Raw genomic sequence first — 24,841 nt, 5'->3', positions numbered from 1 at the left:
GTACATTAACTGCCCAGTCATAGCTATCATCCAGCCATGTCTCAGTTATTCCCACTATGTCATAGTCCTCCTCACACATCACTAATTCCAGTTCACCAGTTTTATTAGTCAGACTTCTGGCATTAGTATACATACATTTGAGAGGTTTATGTATATTTTTTACCCTACACCTTTCCTTCTGAAGTGTTCTAGTCCCTCCTTCCATTCCTCCCTCAGTCCCACTACCTTGCCCCCGGTCTCTATCTGCACTATCTTCCCCTCCTATAGTGTAATTTCCCTCCCCCCCAGTCCCCAGTTTAAACATTCCTCCAACCTTCTAGCCATTTTCTTCCCCAACACAGCTGACCCTTCCCCATTGAGGTGCAGCCCGTCCCTACGATAGAGCCTGTAGCCGATAGAGAAGTCGGCCCAGTTCTCCAGGAACCCAAACCCCTCCTTCCTACACCAGTTCTTGAGCCACTTGTTAATCTCCCTAATCTCCCGCTGCCTTTCTTGTGTGGCTCGTGGTACAGGCAGTATTTCAGAAAATACTACCTTTGAGGTCCTTGCCCTAAGCTTTTGACCTAAATCCCTAAAATAATTTTTAAGGACTCTCCACCTACCCCTAACTTTGTCATTGGTTCCGATATGGACCATGACCGCTGGATCTTCTCCAGCCCCTCCCAGTAATCTGTCAACCCGATCCGCGATGCTTCGAACTCTAGCGCCAGGAAGACAGCACACTGTTCGGCGATCACGGTCTTTGTGACAGATTTCCCTATCTGTTCCCCTAATAATGGAGTCTCCCACTACCAGCACCTGTCTGGCCTGCCCTGCTCTCCTGGTCCCCTGCTTACTGGAGCTGACATTCCCCTGACTGGCAGAGGAAGCGTCCGGCTGCGGCAGTGCCGTCCCTGGACTGACATCCCCCTCATCTGCCAAACGTGCAAACTTGTTGGGGTGTGACAGATCAGGGCTAGCCTCCCTGGCACTCTTCCCTCGACCCCGCTTTCTAACTGTTACCCATCTAGCTACCTCACTTTCCTCAGCCTCCTCTCTGTCACCCTCCCCCTCATCTACCCCAAAGAGTACTTGCTCGGTGAGAAGCAAACTCTTTTGCAAATTGTCAATGCCTCTCAGTGTTGCAACTTGCCCATTTAGAGACTCGATTTGCGATTCCAAACGGGTAATTTGCTCACATCTTGAACAAAGATATACACCATCGAACGAACGGCTGTTCCAGGACTCCATACATCATGCAAGATGTGCACTGGACTGCGTTGTCAATTGTGTTGCCTATTTGCATACAAAACTAAGGGTGCTGGCACACAGTGCGGTTCTGACATGCATTCAGGATCCAGTTTTCAATTTTGCCAGTTTAGCAGCCTCGTTAAAGGGTTTCTGTCACCACAATTTTCGTTATTAAACAGGCTGACATTATACATGTGCAAATGTCACCTGAATTTAACTCTGCTATTCTTTTTTTTCCACTGTGCTCCGTTTTTGTGCAATTATAACTTCTATTATATGCAAATTAGCCTCTAGGAGCACCTGCTCCTAGAGGCTCCATTCGCCCACCTCATTCCACGCCCTTCAAGTCTTGATTAACAGGGCCAGGCCAGCGTTGGTCTCCTGCTGCCGGCCCTGTCTGCCGGGGAAATCTCACGCCTGCGCCCTCCCGTTCTGTATTCGGCGCAGGCGCAGTGAGGAAGCCGGCAGCCGGCAAGCATCCTTCCCTCACTGTGCCTGCGCCGAATACTGAAAGGCGCAAGATTTCCCCGGCAGACAGGGTCGGCAGCCTGGCCCTGTCAATCAAGAATAGAAGGGCGTGGAATCAGGGGCGTAGCTATAGGGGGTGCAGAGGTAGCAGTCGCTACCGGGGCCAGGAGCCTGAGGGGGCCCAAAGACCCTTGTGCCATATAAGAGGACACTGGTATTATTGAAAGTACATGCTGGTCAAGTTACACCTCTGGCTGAAGGGAACGGGTTAGGTCAAGAATTTGGATTGAGGGTGGGTGCCGTTTAAATTTTTGCCTCAGGTGGCACGAAGGCTATGTGTTTCCCTGTCCCTTGCCACAAAGCACTGAGGGAAGGGGGGCCCAAGCTAAACTCTTGCACCAGGGCCCATGAGCCTTAAGCTACGCCCCTGCGTGGAATCAAGTGGGTGAATGGAGCCACTAGGAGCAGGTGCAAGGCCCCCCTGCTCCTAGAGTCTAATTTGCATAATAAAAGTTATAATTGCATAAAAACGGGGGCACACTGAAAAAAAATAATAGCAGAGTTAAATTCAGGTGACATTTGCACATGTAAAATGCCAGCCTGTTTAATAGCGAAAATTGTGGTGACAGAAACCCTTTAAACCCTGGTGTTGTGCATTGTGGACTGTGTGCCAGCACCCTAACACTGTTTGAAACACTGCCTAAAATGTACTGATATATATAGCACTAATTAGTACAGTTTGACTGAGGAGCGGTGAATACAACGCTCCTTGTGCTGGCAGCACTCACTGCTCGCTTGTCTTCTTCTGCCGATGGCGCACACTGTGCTGTGACCTGCACACAGCATGAGGACATAGATGCACTATGTGATCTCACGCTGTGTGACGTTGGGTCACTGCACAGCACGGCAGGAAAAGCGCTGAATCTCTGGAGTGAGGTGATCCTCCGTTCTGGACACTGCTCGTTTAGCAGGAGCACACAGCATTAGGCCTCATGCACATGGCCTTTGTGCGGCCGTTCCGTGCATTGGGAACCGCAATTTGTGGTCCCCAATGCACGGGCAATGTCCATGTGTCCATTATGTGTCCATGTTCTATTTTTTTGCGGTGCGGAGGCACGGACAGAAACACCACGGAAGCACTCTTTAGTACTTCCATGGGGTTCCGTGCCTCCATTTAGCACCGCAGCTCCGGGTTGCGGACCCATTCAACTGAATGGGTCTGCATCCGTGATGCGGGGAGCACATGGCCGGTGCCCGCATATTGCGGACCTGCTGTTTGCGGGCCGCTATACCGCCACAGCCAGGCAACGGCCGTGTGCATGAGGCCTTAGGCTGAGTTCACACGGGCAAGATTTCCGCGCGGGTGCAATGCATGAGGTGAACGCATTGCACCCGCACTGAATCCGAACCCGATCATTTCTATGGGGCTGTGCACATGAGCGGTGATTTTCACGCATCACTTGTGCGTTGCGTGAAAATTGCAGCATGCTCTATATTGTGCGTTTTACACGCAACGCAGGCCCCATAGAAGTGAATGGGGCTGCGTGAAAATCGCAAGCATTCGCAAGCAAGTGCAGATGCGGTGTGATTTTCAAGCACGGTTGCTAGGAGACAATCGGGATGGAGACCCGATCATTATTATTTTCCCTTATAACATGGTTATAAGGGAAAATAATAGCATTCTGAATACAGAATGCTAAGTAAAATGGGGCTGGAGGGGTTAAAAAAATAAAATAAATTATTTAACTCACCTTAATCCACTTGTTCGCGCAGCCGGCATGTCTTCTGTCTTCATCTGTGAGGTAAAGGACCTGTGGTGACGTCACTGCGCTCATCACATGGTCCGTCACATGATCCATCTCCATGGTGATGGATCATGTGACGGACCATGTGATGAGCGCAGTGACGTCACAGTGAAGAAGTTCGGGTCTGGGTAGCACATATTTTTTTTTATCACGAGCGTGCAAAACACATTGTACCCGCGCGATAAAAACTGAACAACGGAACGCAATCGCAGTCAAAACTGACTGCAATTGCGTACCTACTGCGCGCGGGTTTGCCGCAATGCACCCGGGACGCATCCTGAACAAATCCGTCACGCCCGTGTGAACCCAGCCTAATACTTTACTTTTACAGGATGATACTAACATAAAGCTGTCGCTATGATTCTGTAGCAATAAGGTAATGCAGAGGCACATAGCATTATAAATCAGTATAATGCCGTGTGCTCCTGTAAGATGAGCAGTGTCTAGAACAGAGGATCACGTTCAGAAACGGAGCATGGTTTCCGGACCGCACACGCTCCTCTGAAAGAGTATGATCTGAGGTCTGATTGGGGGACTGAGCTGGGGTCTAATTGACATTGGCGGTCTGATCTGAGGTCTGGTTAACATTGGGAGTCTGATTGAGGTTCTTAATATTGGGTTTAATTGGGGGTCTGATCTGATGTATGATTTGGGGTCTGAGCTGGGGTCTAACCGACATTGGGGGTCTGAGTACAGGTATGATTAACATTGCGGACTGATTTGGGGTCTGATCTGAGGTCTGTTGAAAAATATATTTTTTCTTATTTTTCTCTGCTATGGCTACTTTCACACTCGCGTTTTGTGCGGATCCATCATGGACGGATCCGTTCAGATAATACCACGGTCTGCATCCGTTCAGAACGGATCCGTTTGTATTATCTCTAACATAGCTAAGACGGATCCGTCTTGAACACCATTGAAAGTCAATAGAGGACGGATCCGTTTTCTATTGTGCCAGATTGTGTCATAGAAAATTGATCCGTCCCCATTGACTTACATTGTGTGTCAGGATGGATCCGTTTGCCTCAGTTTTGTCAGACAGACACTAAAACGCTGCAGGCAGCGTTTTGGTGTCAGCCTCTAAAGCGGAATGGAGACGGAACGGAGGCAAACTGAGCCAAACTGATGCATTCTGAGTGGATCCTTTTCCATTCATAATGCATTAGGGCAAAACTGATCTATCTTAGGCCCCTTGCAGACGAGCGTGACGGATTAGGTCCGGATGCCTTCCAGATGCGTTCAGTTAAAAATGCGCAATTTCGCTAGCAAGTTCAGTTAGTTTTGTCTGCGATTGCGTTCGGTTGTTCAGTTTTTATCACGCGATGCAATGTGCATTGATGCGTTTTTTCCACACACGTGATAAAAAACTGAAGGTTTACAAACATCTCCTAGCAACCATATGTGAAAAACGCATCACATCCGCACTTGCTTGCAGATGCGATGCAATTTTCACGCAGCCCCATTCACTTCTATGGTGCCAGAGCTGCGTGAAAAACAACGCTCATGTACACAGACCCATTGAAATGAATGGGTCCGGATTCAGTGCGGGCGCAATGCGTTCGCATCACGCATTGCACCCGCGCGGATTACTCACTCGTGTGAAAGGGGCCTTAGGCTGAGTTCACACTTCAGTTATTTGATCACTTATTTCCATCAGTTAGCCAAAACCAGTAGTGAAGCTGTAACGCCCCAGAGTGGCATTACCACTTCTGCACCCTGCTACTATCTCTAATGGGCTAACAAAGCGTCATTTTATGCATTTTATTCTAGGTCCTATACACTGTGCATTTCTAATGTTTGAAGCTATGTTCAAATGTAATGTGCCTGGTTCACCAGCAGGTGGCAGCAAACATGGCAGAGCTACAGTTAGGTAGAATGGAGTTTTCCATTCCATTCTAACCCCCCTCTGTGGAGGAGTGGGCTCGTCCCACTCCCTGCAGGAAGGGTGGGTCCCAGTTTCTAGTCAGTCTAGCTTACCCCCTGTGAAAGGGAGGGTGTACTGGGCATGTCTCTGCTGGACGTGCCCAACCCAAGCCAGCCAGAGCACCCTCAGCTCTGCTGGTCATGGAGGCAAAAGCTTAAAGCTTCAGGAGCCAGGAGGAAAGTTCCCTGGCCTAAACTAGAGACAGACCAGACTACAAAGAAAATAGTGCAGCATACAGAAAAAGCTGAGTCATACAGCAATCCTGTCAGTACAGCAGAGCCAGAGAGAAACAGATGTAGCAGAGACGAGTTTGCCTGCCAGTTTCATGCTAAAGCCTGCTGGGACCAAGATAAAGCTTGAAGTTTGACTTGAATGAACATTTATTCAAGTACAGCTGCTGTTCAACTTTATATAAGGTCTGGACTCGATTATTTCTTCAATCCCTCAATTATTCCCCCTATTTATTGCTTCTGAGCCAAAGCCTGGGGTCCAGCCATATCAGGTAGGAGCACTGTGACTCATATAAAGAGACATTTTAGGCCGCACTATACCACTCAGCAATTCCTACACCTGGGACGCACGTCATACATCTATTAAGGGCCCTGGGTGGAGGAGCCCGTTGCAAAGCCTACTCAGAGAAAAAGTATAATGGAAAGATCTGGACCTGCTCTGTGTTTTTTACGCGCACCTGGTTTTGGCTCACAATAACTGATGGAAATAACTGACCAAATAACTGAAGTGTGAACTCAGCCTTAGGGCTCATGTACCCGGCCGTTGCCTGGCCATGGCAGTATTGCGGCCTGCATTCAGCGGGTCCGCAATAAGCAGGCACAGGCCGCATGCACCCTGCATCACGGATGCGGACCCATTCACTTGAATGGGTCCGCAATCCAGGATATGCGGTGGGGAAGTGAGGTACGGATCGAAGCCCACGGTAGCACTTCCGTGGTTTTTCTCCCCTTGCCTCCGCACCGCAAAAAAGTAGTGCATGCACTACTTTTTTGCGGTGCGGATCGCGGACCCCATTCAAGCGGCCCCACGGTTGATGCCCGTGCATTGTGGACCGCAATTTGCAGTCCACAGCATGGGCCCGGCCGGCACACGGTCGTGTGCATGAGCCCTTTATCATAGTAAGAACAGCCAAGAAGTAGGAAAGCTGTGTTAGACCTGACAATTGTTTGGCAGATGATCACTAACGAGTGTTCGTATGAACACTTTTTAGTGATCATATGGCAGTCTAAGGCGGCATTCACACGTCCGTGGAACACGGACCGTGAGATACCGGACTGGCATCCTACTTAGTGCAGGAGCGCACGGCGTCATTGCTTGCTATGACGCCGTGCGCTTCCTGCTGCCGCCGCTGTACAGTAATACACTGGTATAGATCATACGAGTGTATTACTGTACAGCGGTGGCAGCAGGAAGCGCACGGCGTCATAGCAACCAATGACGCCGTGCGCTCCTGCACTAAGTAAGATGCCAGTCCTGTATCTCACGGTCTGTGTTCCACGGACGTGTGAATGCAGCCTAATACTGCTGCCGATTGCCCAATGAACAAGCAAACAAGCAAATGTTAAAAAATTATTGTTTTCAGGTGGCAGATCGTGGTGTCTAATAATGATCTGCCGCCAGAAAACCACCATACAGACTGGGGATGAGCAATGGTATAGCGATTGCTCGCTGCATGTAATAGAAATGGTCTCCTCCTCCTGACAATCGTCTGCCTTTAGCCACTCCAGGTATCCTCCTGGGACACACTGCTGTATGTTTTGTTTGGGACGCTGTGCTGTAGGCTCAGCTAGCAAATACCTTTGTTTAGTTAGGGGCCAGATGGCCAAGGATTTTATTTTTGTATTGTTGTTTTTCTGGAGCTGCTTAAAACAGAGTTTTAGTTTTCCGGTATTGAGATCTGTCATAGGAGCTCAATACCGGGAAAAAACGTTTCCGTTTTGTCCCCATTTGTGCTCGGATCGGCTCATGCTGAGAGGGTACCCTACCTAAGCCTATACTCCACCCCCCCAACCTAGAAGCAGCAGAGTTATGCCGGAACTGCTTATCGAAGGGTAGCCTAAAGGGGGCTACCCCAATGATGAGACCTGAAAGAAGGGAGGGCTCCTGGGTGGGTTGAAATCGTTCGAACCGACAAGTGGGGGGAGGAGGGCCAGGTTTAAATAGTGAACGCCCCGCCTCCCCTCACACAAATACGGCACTCTTAATTGCCTACCACTTGTGCTCGGATCGGCTCATGCTGAGAGGGTACCCTACCTAAGCCTATACTCCACCCCCCCAACCTAGAAGCAGCAGAGTTATGCCGGAACTGCTTATCGAAGGGTAGCCTAAAGGGGCCAAAAGAACCATGCATAGGAGTTTGAAAACTAGATAACAGAAACTACAGACCAAAACTCGAAAGCCAATGATATTTTGTATAAGGATCCGGGATATTACGCATGGAACACGTGGAACTGCGACGAGCCAAATGTTTGATGACATGTACTGGCACCTTATGCATGGACGCCGCTGCTGCCGTGCCCATGCGGAAGGAATGTCCTGTGATCCAGCGAGGACCGACCCCTGAACCTGTCAACTAACCTGAATGTACGTAAGAAAGGCCGCGGTGGTTAGCCGGGCATTGCCTAGTTCGAGTACGGGAGAACATGCCGCTTGGACTAAATACTACGCAGCCAAGCCTTCAAGGCCTGCCCGGACCCCATCTGCTGTCCGTGGGAAAGTATCTGACCGCCACTGATTGCCCCGGCCGTGACGTCTTGGACGAGGCCAAAGTGAGGACATAGATGGACCCGCGCCGGATGAGCTGACCTTTCCGCAAGCACCCAGCCAGCGTATTGGTGCCCATGAGCTCGCCTGACCTGAGGAATCCATGGAAAGCCAGGTACAAGGCTGTTTCTACCAGAGCGCTAACCTGCGGCCCGAACGGTTTGCCCCTGCAGTTTGCCTGTCACGGCCTGAACAAGCTACCGGTAAATGGCTGACGCCCATGTCGTTTCACAACAGACATCTTGCGCAAACCCTTCAACGCCACCCTTTGATCGGGTGGGCGGAGAAGAGTGACGGTAGGTCCGGATGTAGCCTGTACCAATGGTGCTGAATACCTGCCATGTATAGTTAACAATGCTATAGGACAGGTTTAATTGAGAGTGGCAAAAACCCCGACAAAGCCCAATAGGTGAGTGATAGGTCCCCGGCCAGCAGCCGGGTAGGTGTTCTCATATCTCTGAAACAGGCGCCAAGCTGTCTTGTAAGCCCTCAGAGTGTTACTGGCCAAGGAATTGGCCATCAGTCTCTTAGCTATGGTGAGATGGGAGACTAGTCCCAGCGCAGCTGGGCCTGGTGAGGAATTATTATTATTATTTTATTTATTTTTTACCTCCATGCGTGAGAGACTCTAATGGCGGAGTCCTGTGTGTAAACCTAAAGCGGAGAAGCCATGCGCGAGAGACTAATGGAGCCATGCGTGAGAGACTAATGGCGGAGTCATATGTGTAAAACTAAAACGGAGAAGCTCTGCGTGAGGGACTCTAATGGCGGAGTCATATGTGTAACCTAAAACGGAGAAGCCATGCGTGCGAGACTCTAATGGTGGAGTCATATGTGTAACCTAAAACGGAGAAGCCATGCGTGAGAGACTCTAATGGCGGAGTCATATGTGTAAACCTAAAACGGAGTAGCCATGCGTGAGAGATTCTAATGGCGGAGTCATATGTGCCAACCTAAAACGGAGAAGCCAGGCGTGAGAGACTCTAATGGCGGAGTCATATGTGTAAACCTAAAACGGAGAAGCCATGCGTGAGAGACTCTAATGGCGGAGTCATATGTGTAACCTAAAACGGGGAAGCCATGCGTGAGACTCTAATGGCGGAGACATATGTGTGAACCTAAACGGAGAAGCCATGCGTGAGAGACTAATGGCGGAGTCATATGTGTAACCTAAAACGGAGAAGCCATGCGTGAGAGACTCTAATGGCGGAGTCATATGTGTAAAACTAAAACGGAGAAGCTCTGCGTGAGGGACTCTAATGGCGGAGTCATATGTGTAAAACTAAAACGGAGAAGCCATGCGTGCGAGACTCTAATGGCGGAGTCATATGTGTAACCTAAAACGGAGAAGCCATGCGTGAGAGACTCTAATGGCAGAGTCATATGTGTAAACCTAAAACGGAGAAGCCAGGCGTGAGAGACTCTAATGGCGGAGTCATATGTGTAAACCTAAAACGGAGAAGCCATGCGTGAGAGACTCTAATGGCGGAGTCATATGTGCCAACCTAAAACGGAGAAGCCAGGCGTGAGAGACTAATGGCGGAGTCGTATGTGTAAAACTCACACGGAGAAGCCATGCGTGAGAGACTCTAATGGCGGAGTCATATGTGTAACCTAAAACGGAGAAGCCATGCGTGAGAGATTCTAATGGCAGATCCGTATGTGTAAACCTAAAACGGAGAAGCCATGCATGAGAGACTCTAATGGCGCATCCGTATGTGTAAAACTAACACGGAGAAGCCATGCGTGAGAGACTCAAAAATTTATTTTTTTTATTTTTTATTTATTTATTTATTTTTTGACTATCAACCACTTAAGCAGCTCCCGTATGGGCACAGCTCTGAGTATGAGCATGAAGAGCATGGTATAACGCAGATCACCTGCACGGACTAACTAACATCTTGTGCCTAAATAACCCCCTTGGAACCTTATGTACGGCCGGCAGCAGGAAGCCAGCCACCGCCTATGATCTGCTCCCCCTGACCGAGCCTAGTACTCCTTCCCCTGATCCCTGCCTACCTAACAGCACGGCGGCCCGTGCCAGACTTTATTGAAGATGAGGAGCCTTACCCCCCAGCCGCGTGGGGAGCTCACGCTGCTCCCTGGCAGAATGCACCAGTGCGGGGGAGCCCCCCTCCTCAGCTAGGGCCGACCCACCGCCGGCTGGACACTCGTACCACGTGGGGAGCAGCGCCACTCCCTGGCAATGTGCACCGGATCAGAGGGAGCCCTTCCTTTACCGTGGGCCCCGGCCCCCGCTGGTTTGAAGAGTGTGCCGCGTGAGGAGCCGCACAGCTCCCTGGCATTGTGTGCCGGTGCGGGAGTGCCCCCCCTCACCTAGGGGCTGGTTATTGTGACTGGAACCCGCTGGGAGACTGAAGCCTAACTGGACCTACCTGTGACCGTGAAGGCTGACCTCCCAGGCCGTGGCTGACCCACGTGCGTAGTCGTGACGCAACTACCCGTAGATGCCCACCCAGTGCCTGTAGTTAACGGGAGTGCGACCGAGTCTGTGGATGTGACCGACTACCCCCTGTAGTCGTGAGGGGACCCTACATCGAGAGTAGCGGTAACGGACCATCGCCTGTAGATGTGGTAGTATTACCTCATGAGTCTGTTGACATGAGACTAATGCCTGCAGTCGTGGCTGGTCTTAATAATGAGTCTGTAGTCGTAACAGATTTGTGCCTGCAGTCGTGGCAGGGCTTTAGAGCGGGTCTGTAGTCGTGACAGACTGATGCCTGCAGTCGTGGCAGGACTTTATAACGAGTCTGTAGTCGTGACAGACTGATGCCTGCAGTCGTGGCAGGGCTTTATAACGGGTCTGTAGTCGTGACAGACTGATGCCTGCAGTCGTGGCAGGACTTTATAACGAGTCTGTAGTCGTGACAGACTGATGCCTGCAGTCGTGGCAGGGCTTTATAACGGGTCTGTAGTCGTGACAGACTGTTGCCTGCAGTCGTGGCAGGGCTTTAGAGCGGGTCTGTAGTCGTGACAGACTGATGCCTGCAGTCGTGGCAGGGCTTTATAAGGAGTCTGTAGTCGTGACAGACCTGGCAAAGCAACATTCCTATCTATACCATTATATATATATATATATATAAATTTTTTTTTTTTTTTTTTTTTTTTTTTACCCCCACCAAAGGCCACGACTGTAGGCGCCACCCTGTAAGAGATGCGCCAGAGGCCTGGACATAATAGTCCACCATCCCCCGTCCCCCAAGCCTATGCAGGAGAAAAGAGGGGGTTGGCCCCCGCATGCACCACCCCTGACTCACCTGGCGGCCATGACAGCCACGAACCCCACAGTATCGTAAGTTAGCCCACCACCTGTGGACCTGAATAACCAAGGACAGACGTGTGAGTGAGCGCACGCCGGCTGGGCGACCCTTCACTCATGCCACCGCTCCCTAGCTAACCACCGGATTATTGTGACTGCGCCCGAACCAACCCCCTGACTGACCGTATGGGCTTACGGGCGGCCCGGCTGCGTGCGCAAAGTGACGTGGCCAGCCCCCCTCCTTGAAGCCCTCTTTATATTTGATCCTTGAACATATTCCAAATTTATTTAAAACTTTTTTTTTTTTTTTTTTTTTTTTTTTTTTTTTATACTCCTGCCTTAGTACCTAGCCACTGTGCCTGAGCAGAGGAGCCCTGCCCCAGGACTGCAGTACCAGTATGGGCCTGTAGGTGTCGCCCTCTATCAGTCAGGACCTGCTGGAGCGCAGCAAGCCAGTGATTCCCTTCTAGGTTAGAATTAACCATTGAAATCCTAACTTGTTATACAGTGCACATGTCTGAGTATCTGCTTATCTCATCTTGCCTGAGTTTGGCGCAGTAAAGAAGACGAGTTTATTCTGCAGCGGATTCCTAGCCTTGACTGAAAGTCACATAAGCATGTCCACCTTCACTGCCTCGCTAATTGTAATTACCAGGAGAACGTGCATCAGGATCGGCTGTGAGGGATTTGCGCTCCACCATGTGGAACATTGCATCCCGTGCCCACCGCTATCGACTATTTGTACAGGGAAAGCCGCGGCGTATTAATCGCCTATAGGTTTCGGGTTCCGTCCCCTGATCCTGCAGCTGGACCTCCGCTTACTGATTGCAGCTAATGAATAGATCCCTGTGTGAGCGGACGGCGTTTTCCTCTACGGTGGAACGAATGTTTATGTTCTGATAAGGGAGTGAGTGATATATAACGCTGCGTCGTGGAGCCGACGGCCGGCGTGACCGATGCTCAGGGTATGCGAGCGGACGTCGGGACCCGTCGCTGCTGAGCCACAGGTGAGGGGTGCCCGCCTGGGGGACGCTGCATGTGGGAGCGGGGGTGCTTAGCGCAGGGCCTGGAGCGGATCGGGGTGCCTGTCTCGGGGTGCCGGAAGCGATCAGGAGTGCGGGCAGTCTCCAGCGCAGCTGGGGACCGGCGGCACGCTCGGCAGCCCCACATGTTATACATAGCGAGACGGGTGTGCAAGTCACCCTGCCTACCTAATCACCGTAGCGACGAGCCCGACGCAGCCGATCCCTCGATCCTCCAGTGACGCACGCCCTTCTCTGGCACCAACCCACAAGCCGATTCGAAATCGTTCGAACCGACAAGTGGGGGGAGGAGGGCCAGGTTTAAATAGTGAACGCCCCGCCTCCCCTCACACAAATACGGCACTCTTAATTGACTACCACTTATTGTCAATAGGGACAAAACTGAACTGAACAGAATGCTCCAAAATGCATTCAGTTCCGTTTAGTTGCGTTTCCATACCGGAGAGCAAACTGCAACATTTTGTCCTGGGATGCGTAGCAAGACGGATCCAGCATGACCCCCAATGCAAGTCAATGGGGACGGATCCGTTTTCTCTGCCACAATAGAAAATGGATCCGTCCTCCATTGACTTTCAATGGAGTTCATGACGGATCCGTCTTGGAAATATTAAAGATAATACAACCGGATCCGGTCATAACGGATGCAGATGGTTGTATTATCAGTAACGGAAGCGTTTTTGCTGAACCCTGCCGGATTCAGTAAAAACTCTAGTAGCCTAAAAATGCCCGTCTAATAGAGTAGATCATGCAGTCAACTGTTGGGAGGAAAACGTTCTTTCCTGGCAATCGCCTGCTCGTCAGTGGAGGAGACCACTGCTATTACATGCAGCGATCTCCTCCACAGTATAGGGCGGAGCAATTGCTAATGCTATCGATTTTCCTCATACTGAATCATTGTTTGCCGGCAGCAGATCGCGATTACACAAAAAGGACCATGCCAAAAAAATGATGTATGCACTGATCAGTGTTTGGCAGCCACAGCCTGTACACAGAAAAACTGGTGCAGGGCTGGAAACAAATAGTGACAAAAAAGCATATACAGATGACTTGGCGTCCACCTACAGTGGACAGGAGGGATAGGGATTGAGACTTAGCGATCAGGGATCTGGAACTGCTACAAATGTACAATTATATCACTAAACAATGCGCCAGTTTTTTTTTTAGATTTACAGTAGATCGCAATGAAGAACAGTTATACCACAAGTCCAGGCAGGCCAACAAACAAATAGAGGGGCACAGAACCTCTCAGCATGCCATCACCATCTGAAATGGCGGCAGGCTGAGAGGATCTCAGTATTTTTATGCCCATCTTGCACTTTGATTGGCTGGTGTAGCATACCAGCCAATCGCAGTGCTTACAGGGCATGCCAAACAGGTCCCCTGTCTAACCTTGGGGGGTGATTGGTGCTGTCTATTTCAGCACAAATCACCTCCATCGGAGCCCACCTGCATCCCCCCTTACTGGCTTTTACAATGAGGGAGATGCAATTGGCTGGACAGCACTGACGGATGAATCGCTGCAATGGGGGCTCCATGGAGGAGGTACAACCTCCCTATGCCCTAAGCCTATAATGGCTAACCTCCGGCACTCCAGCTGTGGTAAAACTACGACTCCCAAGATCAGGGGCGTAGCTAAAGGCTCATGGGCCCTGGTCCAAGGGTTCAGCTTGGGCCCCCCTTCCCTCAGTGTTTTGTAGCTAGGGAAGCACATAGCCTTCATGCTGCCTGCGACAAAAAATTGAAACAGTAGACCCATGCCAAATTCTTGACCTAACCCCTTCCCTCCAGCCAGAGCTTTAACTTGACCAGCTGCACTTTCTATAAAACTGGTGTCTTTCTATAATACTGGTATCTTCTTATGTGGCACAAGGGTCTTTGGGCCCCCTCAGGCTCCTGGGCCCGGTAGCGACTGCTACCTCTGCACCCCCTATAGCTACGCCCCTGCCCAAGATGCACACTTGCTTGGCTGTTTTCAGAACTCCCTAGAAATTAATGGAGCATGCTTGGAGTTATAGTTTCACCACAGCTGGAGTGCCGGAGGTTAGCCATCACCGCCCTAAGCTAACATGGCTGTCTGTTAAGGACAACTGCCATGTTAGCCCGGTCACTGTGCAATTAGGCATTTCCTGCTGCACTGTACATGTACAGCAAGGGTTGTGTAGGAGTTAACCAAGAATTAAAAAATGTAAAAAAAAAAAAAACAATATGACTTGATCAGCATTTTTGTGGTCTTTTTGAGGAATTTTTAACTATATAGTGTGTTTTAGCACTTAGCGTAATTTAAGGCCTAGTTTACATGGCATCTTTTGATGATGGTATTTTGTTTTCAATAGGGGACCATGCTGCCATTTGTGTGTCTGGTAGTTTAAAGCTGCAACTACACCACCCTGGGCAGATTGGACATAGACCTTACAGGGAAATTTCCCGGTGGGCCGATGCCCAGGGGGCTGTCTGGGCCCTCCTCACGGCCGGCCAGTGGAAGTTTTTGGGGATGTATTTTGTTTCTGCTGGCAGTATTTAGTGATGAACTGTGGTATTTGGCTCTCTTGGGGTGGTATAATGTGCCACAATATGGTATTGCTGGTCCTGCCTTTCATCAATTTGGACCCGACTACAAAATGGGGCCACTTTTAGTATTTCTTCCAGGGCCACTTTAAGTTCCCAGTCCGCCCCTGTGCACCACACATGTCCTGTTTTGGAGTCGATAACCATTTGTGGTTTAGTTTCAATTAGCAGTGCGGAATACACAGTGGTAAGGTAAAATCCACTGTGTGTACAGGGTACTATGTTGCTTTTGCATGCCTAGCTTTTTTCCCCCTTTAGATTAAATTCACTTCTTCTGTAGAGCTGTGTGGGAAAAAGCATTAATTAAAGCAAACACACATTGCAAGTGTATTTTTTTGAAGCTGGAGGTCTATAGGAGTAAAACAGAGGACAATAAGAGGAGAAAACAGAAGACTAAGGGCATGCTATGATTTTAAAAATGCTATTAAAACAAAAAACACACTTCAAAGGTGAAATAAAAACACCACTACAAAAAAATGCCTGTGTGTCCTGAGTGTAATATTTCCCATTGAATTTAATACAACATCTGGAACGAGTGATTTTTGCCCAAAAAACGGCAGCAAAACAGTGCACCAAAAACTGCAAAATGATTTGTTTTTGATTCTCCTTACCACATTCATAATGTTGCATAAACATTTGTGACTGCTGTGACCCCCTTATAGCTACACTATTGACCCCAATGTATGCACTCAGCTGCCAAAATTTAAAGGGACAACAGCTGTCCATAGAGTATGCCCTTATCAGGTCATATAGACATCATCCCAAGACCCCATTCTATTAAAAAGAACAGAGACCTACTAGAAGGAGTAGCTCCTGCTCTGGAACTGAGTGCAATCGTGTATCACAAGGTTGCCCATTCATTTGATACCAGGCTATATGCAGCACCTATATGAGTGCCCCTACCTGCTGGTCCCTGGAAGTTTGTGTCTCTCTTCTCGCCCTCTGCGTGATGGTAGGTGATGTGAGGCACAGACAGTGCATTCTCTGGGGGGGAGACTCGGGGCCCTCGTGGAATTGGGGAGAGGCATAGTGGAGCCAATGTTGGACTTGTGGGGGTGACAAGGGCCTCGTGTACAGACTTGGTCTTCTTCTTACTTCTTCTGTTCTGGGGGAAGAGCAAGGAACTTCAGTCACCGAATAGTTCAACCACAAGATATTATATAATGTTCTTATGTTATACTTCCCTAGGATGGCGTAACAAAACTACAAGCCCCATCATCCAATGAAGATTTGCAAATAGCTGTAGAGCCGCATGTTAGATGCCAGTGGTGTGATTCTCTAAATTATAACAGGTGCCGGGTGACAACTACCACTGGTGCCCATTACAGTGCTCATAAGAGTCATCCTCATACACAACCATATATTACTGTCCATGGTATGCAGGACACATCCCACCTGCCCCCTTTTCCTTCTACTTTGCAAGTGAATTAGTTTCTAGTGTACAGCTGACATTTTATTCATCAAGCCGGAAGCTCAGGATGAATTTAGCTATAAGCCTAGACTATATAGGAGAACATTATAACTTATGTGAAATATCCAATATCTCTTCCTATTGGAGAATAATTCCACTGCACCAGTTGCCAAATGGGTGAGATGCTATTCGAAGACAGAAGTCAGGGGCAATGCAGAATTTTTAAAAAAGAGAATATAAAAAAGCTCCAAATCATGTGACAACTCTGCCTACCAGCACCCACCACTAGAGGGGGCTCACTGCCTACAAATTAATACAGCTCCCATTAAACATTATAATAACTCTATATCCAGTGAGCCTCTCCTAGTGGAAACAGAACAAATGTTATCATTTAACTTGGTTTCACAAGTATTGAAGCTGGCAGGAGTGCCCAGACCTGTCTCCTTGTAACCGGACTGAGTGGTGCTGGTGCTGTCTTGTTTCCCTGATCTGGAGGAGTTAGGTAAATTTTCCACGTGGCTGTTGAGCTGTAGGACTTCTCAGCAGCATAACACCTCCAGAGAGTCTGCAGAGGAGAGAGTCAGATATGTGAGATAATATTCAGGGCCCGGTCCCCTCTCCACCACAGATACCATACCTGGATCAGCGATGCCGCCGCTGGGATCTGTCTGTTGAAATGTTTTTGCCTTTGCTTCTGTTGAACCTTAAGAGCAAATCCAGAGCCAAGAATTCCCTAGGAGATCAGAGTGGAAAAATAACTCCATTTCCCTGGGTCATTTGCGACCTCTTTTCCGAATGAGAGAAAAAAATGAATAATAATTGCTGCAGTTGTCACAAATCCTCCAAAACCGTTACACTGAGTGACCTTAAACCCCCGATTACTGAGCAATAAAATGTGGCCATGGATCAGTAGCCTATATCCTTCAGTCGTCTTCTTCTCTCAAGTTCTATTCAGCTATTTCTTTGGTTCTGGGAAAGCTGGGCGACAACTATATGGTACAGGGTGGCCCACAAAGAAGTAACCCGCCTCCCACGACAGTAAGACAAGATGAATGAGCAAGTGGATTGTTTTTTCTTTAATTAACCACAAGTCACAAAAGATGCTGAAAATGGTCCCCGTTCAGGTCTCTGCATCTTTGGCCAGGTCGGGTTATGTTGGCTGATACTGCTTGTGATGCTGCGGATGGTGTTTGTGATGTTCTTCTTGAGTTCCTCCAGGGAATGTGATTTGTTAGCGGACATTTTCTGGTTTAAATTTCCCCACAGATAAAAATCGCATGTGGGCAAGTCTGGGGAATGTGGTGGCCATAAGCCCTTGCTCACGGTTCGCTCCTCCGTGAACAGTTCATGAGGTGCGGCATGTTGCCCCATCTTGCTGGAAAAAGCAAGACATCTTTTTCGACTTGTAGGTAATAATAAAAATTTTAAAAACATCCACTTGCCCATTCATCTTGTCCTACTGTCGCTGGAGGAGGGCTACTTTTTTGTGGGCCACACTGTATAATGGAGGTCACAAAGCACTCACATATCCTAAAAGGCACGTCAGCAAACCTTCCCAAAAGCAGATCTGACCACGGAAAAACGGAATAGTTGTTTTATAGCACTGTTACTTACAGCTGGAAGAGCAAAGAACGATATGGCAAAGACAGAGAAGCAAGAAGCGATGGTTTTCCCGATCCAGGTCTGTGGGACTTTATCCCCGTATCCTATAGTCGTCACTGTAACCTGCACAACAGGAAACTGAGCCGAGTCATACAGCAGCATAACAATCAGCACAGCCAGAAGCATAAAACATATGTAAAAGGGGCGATACATTTTAACTGCACCCCCAACCATCTACCACTGCAGATAATTCCCAACCCACAAACCTACTGAAGGCAGCAGAGAAGACTGCTAGCAAGAAATTTTGAGTGCAGCTTTGGGTGTGACTATGGTATTGTATGGCTATGGATCTTCTTTTTTCTACTTCATTTCCTTTATTATTTAAAAAAATAAAAAGTGTCACAGAAATCAAAATAAACATTGAAACATCTGCATGGAGTTTGTATGCTCTCCCCATGTTTGAGTGGGTTTCCTCCCAAAGTTCAAAGACATATTGATAGGGACCTTAGATTGTGAGCCCCATTGGGGACAGCTTGATACTAATGTCTGTAAAGCATTGCAGAATATAGTAGCGCTATATAAGTGCATAAAATAATAAATAAAATAAATCTGCAAAATATAAGCCAATGTTGCATACTCACCACTCCCCACCAGAGGGCATCAGCATAGCTGGAAAAGCCAGTCCTTCCCTCTTCATCTACAGCATCTTTCTCAGCCAGGTAGACAAAGTAGGAGGAGAAGATCAGCCCCAAGAATCCAATATACAGAGTGGTGATCAGCTCCTAGGGGAAGATGCGTCCACAAAAATATGACATGGAAACAAATTTTCCACTAGCCCCACACTGTATGGAAATAAAGACATATTAGATAATAAACCAACTCCACATAATACAGTATATGAGGGGGTTGTGTCAGGGCTGTCCTTTAATAATCATATATTATCTGTAGCCCTGATGTAATGAGGACTAATACAGTCCAGATGTTTACAGATGCCAAATGACTAAAGAGAGTAATGTGATGTGACATTGTGATAAAAACCTTCTGAATAATATATAAGTTGATGAAAACAGAAATAAAATATCAGGCCACCACAGTGTAGAGCTCTGCGCCTCCTTTCCCATTTAACACTTTTCAAACCTACCACTATGTACTGCATCGATAAACCTGACTGTGCATGCTAGGTGGTGCCTGAAGGGGTTTGGATGGTTGCCTCTGGCTGTGGGTGACAACACTTGATCTCCATGATCCAGAATGATATGCCTCTTCTGCACTTCACAGAGGAAGATAACCAGAAGTTGCACCCTCACCTGACGATGAATGAACACTACAGATCCTAAAAGTCTCCATGTTCCTCCCTGACGATCTACATGTAGCATGCGGAGAATCTGCAGGAATCGGATCCCCCTACAGAACAAAGAGGCAGAGAATGAGAGGACCTAATGGAAGGAGAAATACAGAATCATAATTATTTCTTCTACTGAGTTACCGTCTGCATTATACCCTAGAAATGTACTCACTATGCTGCTGATGGAGTCACTCTGTAAATACATCACAGTATAATACAGGATCTAACCCAGGATCTATACAGTACAAGTAATGTAATGTATGTACACAATGACGTCTCCAGCAGAATAGTGAATGCAGCTCTGGAGTATAATACAGGATGTAACTAAGGATCAGTACAGGATAAGTAATCTATGTACACAGTGACTCCAGCAGCAGAATAGTGAGTGCAGCTCTGGAGTATAATACAGGATGTAACTCAGGATCAGTACAGGATAAGTAATGTATGTACACAGTGACTCCACCAGCAGAATAGTGAGTGCAGCTCTGGAGTATAATACAGGATGTAACTAAGCATTAGTACAGGATAAGTAATATATGTACACAGTGACTCCACCAGCAGAATAGTGAGTGCAGCTCTGGAGTATAATACAGGATGTAACTCAGGATCAGTATAAGTAATGTAATGTATGTAGACGGTGACTCCACAAGCAGAATAGTGATTACAGCTCTGGAGTATAACACAGGATGTAACTCAGGATCAGTACAGGATAAGTAATGTATGTACACTGTGATTCCAGCAGCAGAATAGTGAGTGCAGCTCAGGAGTATAATACAGGATGTAACTCAGGATCAGTACAGGATAAGTAATGTATGTACACAGTGACTCCACCAGCAGAATAGTGAGTGCAGCTCTGGAGTATAATACAGGATGTAACTAAGCATCAGTACAGGATAAGTAATATATGTACACAGTGACTCCACAAGCAGAATAGTGAGTGCAGCTCTGGCATATAATACAGGATGTAACTCAGGATCAGTACAGGATAAGTAATGTAATGTATGTACACAGTGACTTCTCCAGCAGAATAGTGAGTGCAGCTCTGGCATATAATACAGGATGTAACTCAGGATCAGTACAGGATAAGTAATGTAATGTATGTACACAGTGACTTCTCCAGCAGAATAGTGAGTGCAGCTCTGTCATATAATACAGGATGTAACTCAGAATCAGTACAAGTAATGTAATGTATGTACACTGTGACTTCTCCAGCAGAATAGTGAGTGCAGCTCTGGCATATAATACAGGATGTAACTCAGAATCAGTACAAGTAATGTAATGTTTGTACACTGTGACTTCTCAAGCAGAATAGTGAGTGCAGCTCTGGAGTAAAAGGGTGGCTGCACATGGTGCAGATTTATGTGCATAAAATCCATATTAAATCTGTCCCAAACTGCACAAAAATAGCACATAAATCCACACTATTTATTGTGTTTTGGGTGTTTTTTTGTGTTTTAATGTGGTTTTTAGTTCGGATCTGATGCATATTTTTCTGAGGCCTCTCCATTCCATTCCAAAGTGTAAAATACGCACAAGAAAAATGCAACAACAATTGACATGCTGCAGATTTCAAAATCTGCACAGCAGTTCAATTTCCGCACCTAAGAATAAAATCTAAGTGAAAGTGTACATGATATTTGTCTAATCTCATAAACTTTGCTGGTACTGTAATATGCTGTGGTTTTTCCACACTAAATCCATGCAGCAGAAACGTGCATAATTTGCACCATGGGCAGCCGCCCTGATACAGGGTGTGACTTTGGATCAGTACAGGATAAGTAATGTAATGTATGTACACAGTGACTTCTCCAGCAGAATAGTGAGTGCAGCTCTGTCATATAATACAGGATGTAACTCAGAATCAGTACAAGTAATGTAATGTATGTACACTGTGACTTCTCCAGCAGAATAGTGAGTGCAGCTCTGGCATATAATACAGGATGTAACTCAGGATCAGCACAGGATAAGTAATGTATTGTAAGGGATCTCTCTCTCTCTCAGGGGGTCGCAATCACAGACTTCTCATCAGACAGCGGATTTAAAGTCCAAATGATCATTTGTTTTGGCACTAGCACAAACATAACAGAATGAAATAAACTCCTGCCCGTCTGGGCTCTAACTAATACAAAGTTCTTTTCCCTGACTCACCTCTAAGCACAGCTTATACACAGGGTCTCAAGCTCCAACCCTTAGCAGATCCGCTCACCGAACACAAGTCCAGACAGGTAAGAGATCCGGCTACACACAGCCTCGTGGCCCCTCAGCCCTCCTGTCTGAGACTACCCAGAGCCCCTCTAGGCCTCTGTTTCCAAGTCCTCTCTCCTCAGACTGACACACAGAAGGTTGGTTTTAACCCTTGATTACAGTAGGCCTCATCTGCAATTACCTCAGGTAAAAGACAATACCCGTGTTGGAAGGGTGTGGACTGGCAGAACCAAACCTATTCACCAGTCCAAATAGAATCCTGCCCAGAACAAAATGTAGACAAAACTGTCTCAGCAAACTACGCTTTGCTGAAACCATTGCAGCTTTCTGGATTTTATTTATTTCACCCAGCTGAGGTATCTGGGTGGGATATACACACCTCCCTGCACTGTACACATTACCACATATCCTCCCCTCTTCTTCAGACCGGAGGTCCGAGCATTTTTCCACATCTCACTGTGTCCTCCGGAAGATGTGTCTGGTGCCACACTTTTTCCTTTATTCTGCCACACCCAGGCCAGCAGAGCTCGGTTTGTCACACTGACTTTCTACCCAGTAGATAATGCCTAAGGGACTCTGGTGCCCATCTAATGGCCAGATACTCTCTTTCTACTCTTTCACGAGCGATGATGATGCGCTCTCGCACTCTTTGTCTCTCTATTTTATCAACAGATAATATCTCTCTATTTTCCTTACTCTCAAAGTTTTGATCTTGGCTTCTGGAATTATTTTCATAATATGTTTATATGATCATGATCACCAGGCTCTACTTTTGGATACTTTGGCTCCCGAACATGCTCATGCCCTTTCGTGGACTGCTGCAGCTCTTCACTGAACTGTTCGCATAGTTGCTTCCAGCCATGGTCGTGTCCAGCCACTTTCTCCTTTGCTTTGTGGAGCTTCTTTAGCAGAGCATGCTTGCCCCCGCTGGCTTCTTTTAAATGAATCTGGTTCACTTCTTTCTTGACAGTTTTTATAGCATTTCTACTTCCAGGTTTGCTAGTTCTGGAACAATCAGAAGTTCCATTTCCACGCTCTTCCTTCTCTTCAGCAGTGTTTTTATTTTCAGATTTAGCGGCAGTTTTAAGAGTCCTCTGCTTCTTCAGTGGCTTTTTCCACTTCGACAGACTCTCCTTCAGCCTCTTCTTTGGGTTCTTCAGCATCTGAGGATTTCTCCCACTCCAACTCATCGGCCTTAGCTTTTTGAGCCTTTGTCTCTTTGGAGTCTCCATTCACTTTGTTAGCCTTCTCATCTTTCTCGGACATGGCATCATATACCTGCACTCTTAATTTCCCCTTTTCTTTCTCATCAAGGTTGGAGGCACTGGGGATATTGGGGTCCTTATCAGACTCATCTTCCTCCTCTGGCATTCCCTCCAGAGGGTCCCCCAGGACATTGTTCTCCATTCGGGCAAGCTCCAAGAGAGCCATCCCATAGTAGGAAACAGCATCTGCATACTGGTCATCCATCTCCCCGTATTTCTTCCTCAGAAGGCTGCTGGCTTCCGGAAAAGCATCGACGATGGAGCGGATGTTTTTCATGACCAGGTCCTGGCTACTCACTGTCATGTGGCTCTTGGCTTCTTCATCCATATCAGCCCTTTCAACTTGTTCAGCAGAAGCTTCTTCCATCTTCTCTGCCTTGGCCGGCACCGCAGCGCCACCATCTTCAGACCCATTCTCAACAGGTGCTGACTTGGATTTCTTGGCCTCTTCTATCTGGCCCTTCAACTGTCTCATATGAACATTATTTTTCTCTGCCTGGTCTTTATACTGTTTAGCATTTCGCCTTTCATCTTCCAGTTGCATTAGCACATCCTTTAGCTTTTTCTCTGAGCGATGGACTTGTTTACTTGCAGCCTGCCTTTCTTTTGTTTCAGTATCAAGCTGCTCTAGGCCTCTGTTTCCAAGTGCTCTCTCCTCAGACTGACACACAGAGGGTTGGTTTTATCCCTCCTTGATTACAGCAGGCCTCACCTGCGATTACCTCAGGTAAAAGACAATACCCGTACTGGAAGGGTGTGGACTGGCAGATCCCACTACCAAACCTATCCACCAGTCCAAATAGAATCCAGCCCAGAACAAAATGTAGACAAAACTGTCTCAGCAAACTACTCTTTGCTGAAACCCCTGCAGCTTTCTGGATTTTATTTATCTCACCCAGCTGAGGTATCTGGGTGGAACATACACGCCTTCCAGCCCTGTACACCTTACCACAGTATGTACACAGTGACTCCACCAGAAGAATAGTGAGTGCAGCTCTGGAGTCTAATACAGGATTTAATTTAGGATCAGTACAAGATAAGGCCCCATTCACACAACCATATTTTTGGTCTGTATCCGATCCGCATTTTTTGCATATAGGATGCAGACCGCAAATGTCTGCATCCGTAAAGTCAGTTGCGTAGCCCCACAATTTTTTTTTGAAAATGTCCTATTTGTGTCTGCTTGGCGGACAAGGATAGGCATTGTTCAATAGATACACAAAAAACAGATGTCACACGGACGCCATCTGTATTTTTTTGCGGATCCTCGTTTTGCTGACTGCCAAATACATACAGTCGTTTGAATGCACCCTAAATAATGTATGTATACAGTGACTCCACCAGCAGAATAAGGAGTACAGCTCTAGTGTAAAATACAGGATGTAACTCAGGATCAGTACAGGATAAGTGACTTCACCAGCAGAATAGTGAGTGCAGCTCTGAAGTATAATACAGGATGTAATTTAGGATCAATATAGTATAAGTAATGTATGTACACAGTAATATACTCCAGCAGCAGAATAGTGAGTGCAGCACTGGAGTACAATACAGGATGTAACTCAGGATCAGTACAGGATAAGTAATGTATGTACACAGTAATATACTCCAGCAGCAGAATAGTGAGTGCAGCTCCGGAGTATATTACTGTCACAAGGCCCCAGGATAGGGGAGGTTCCAGGGACAAGTTGACTTATGATAGCGTCGGTCTCAATAGTATAGCTAGTGAGGCTTGCCTGGTGGATATCCACATCCAGCACACCCCAGGCTACGCGGGGTTCACCTATCATAGTAGTTGTAGGTCTAGAATACATAGGTTTTTTTTAAAGGAGGAAGCCGTCTCTTTAGCAATGTCTGCTGTGGAGGTGGAGTTCTCCGACCAATGGCGACTACAGGGGAAGCAGCTGCTTCGGGGTCCGAGTGGAG

At 47.5% G+C, this 24,841-nt stretch overlaps 1 protein-coding gene across 1 annotated transcript in view; it reads right to left on the bottom strand.

The window, feature by feature from the left end:
- The window catches only part of LOC120986936 (potassium voltage-gated channel subfamily KQT member 1-like), a 111,860-nt gene that overhangs the window by 34,286 nt on the left and 52,733 nt on the right, over window positions 1–24,841 (bottom strand). The window contains exons 5-10 of the mRNA XM_040415622.1: window positions 19,411–19,507; window positions 18,745–18,885; window positions 18,116–18,226; window positions 17,139–17,234; window positions 16,938–17,066; window positions 15,994–16,195 (exon numbers count right to left, since the gene is read on the bottom strand). Coding sequence (XP_040271556.1) covers window positions 15,994–16,195; window positions 16,938–17,066; window positions 17,139–17,234; window positions 18,116–18,226; window positions 18,745–18,885; window positions 19,411–19,507 — 776 coding nt within the window. The remainder of the gene's footprint in view (window positions 1–15,993; window positions 16,196–16,937; window positions 17,067–17,138; window positions 17,235–18,115; window positions 18,227–18,744; window positions 18,886–19,410; window positions 19,508–24,841) is intronic.

The sequence above is a fragment of the Bufo bufo genome, chromosome 1 (assembly GCF_905171765.1).
Source record: "Bufo bufo chromosome 1, aBufBuf1.1, whole genome shotgun sequence".
NCBI lineage: Eukaryota > Metazoa > Chordata > Amphibia > Anura > Bufonidae > Bufo > Bufo bufo.
This window is presented reverse-complemented; position numbering and strand designations above follow the sequence as displayed.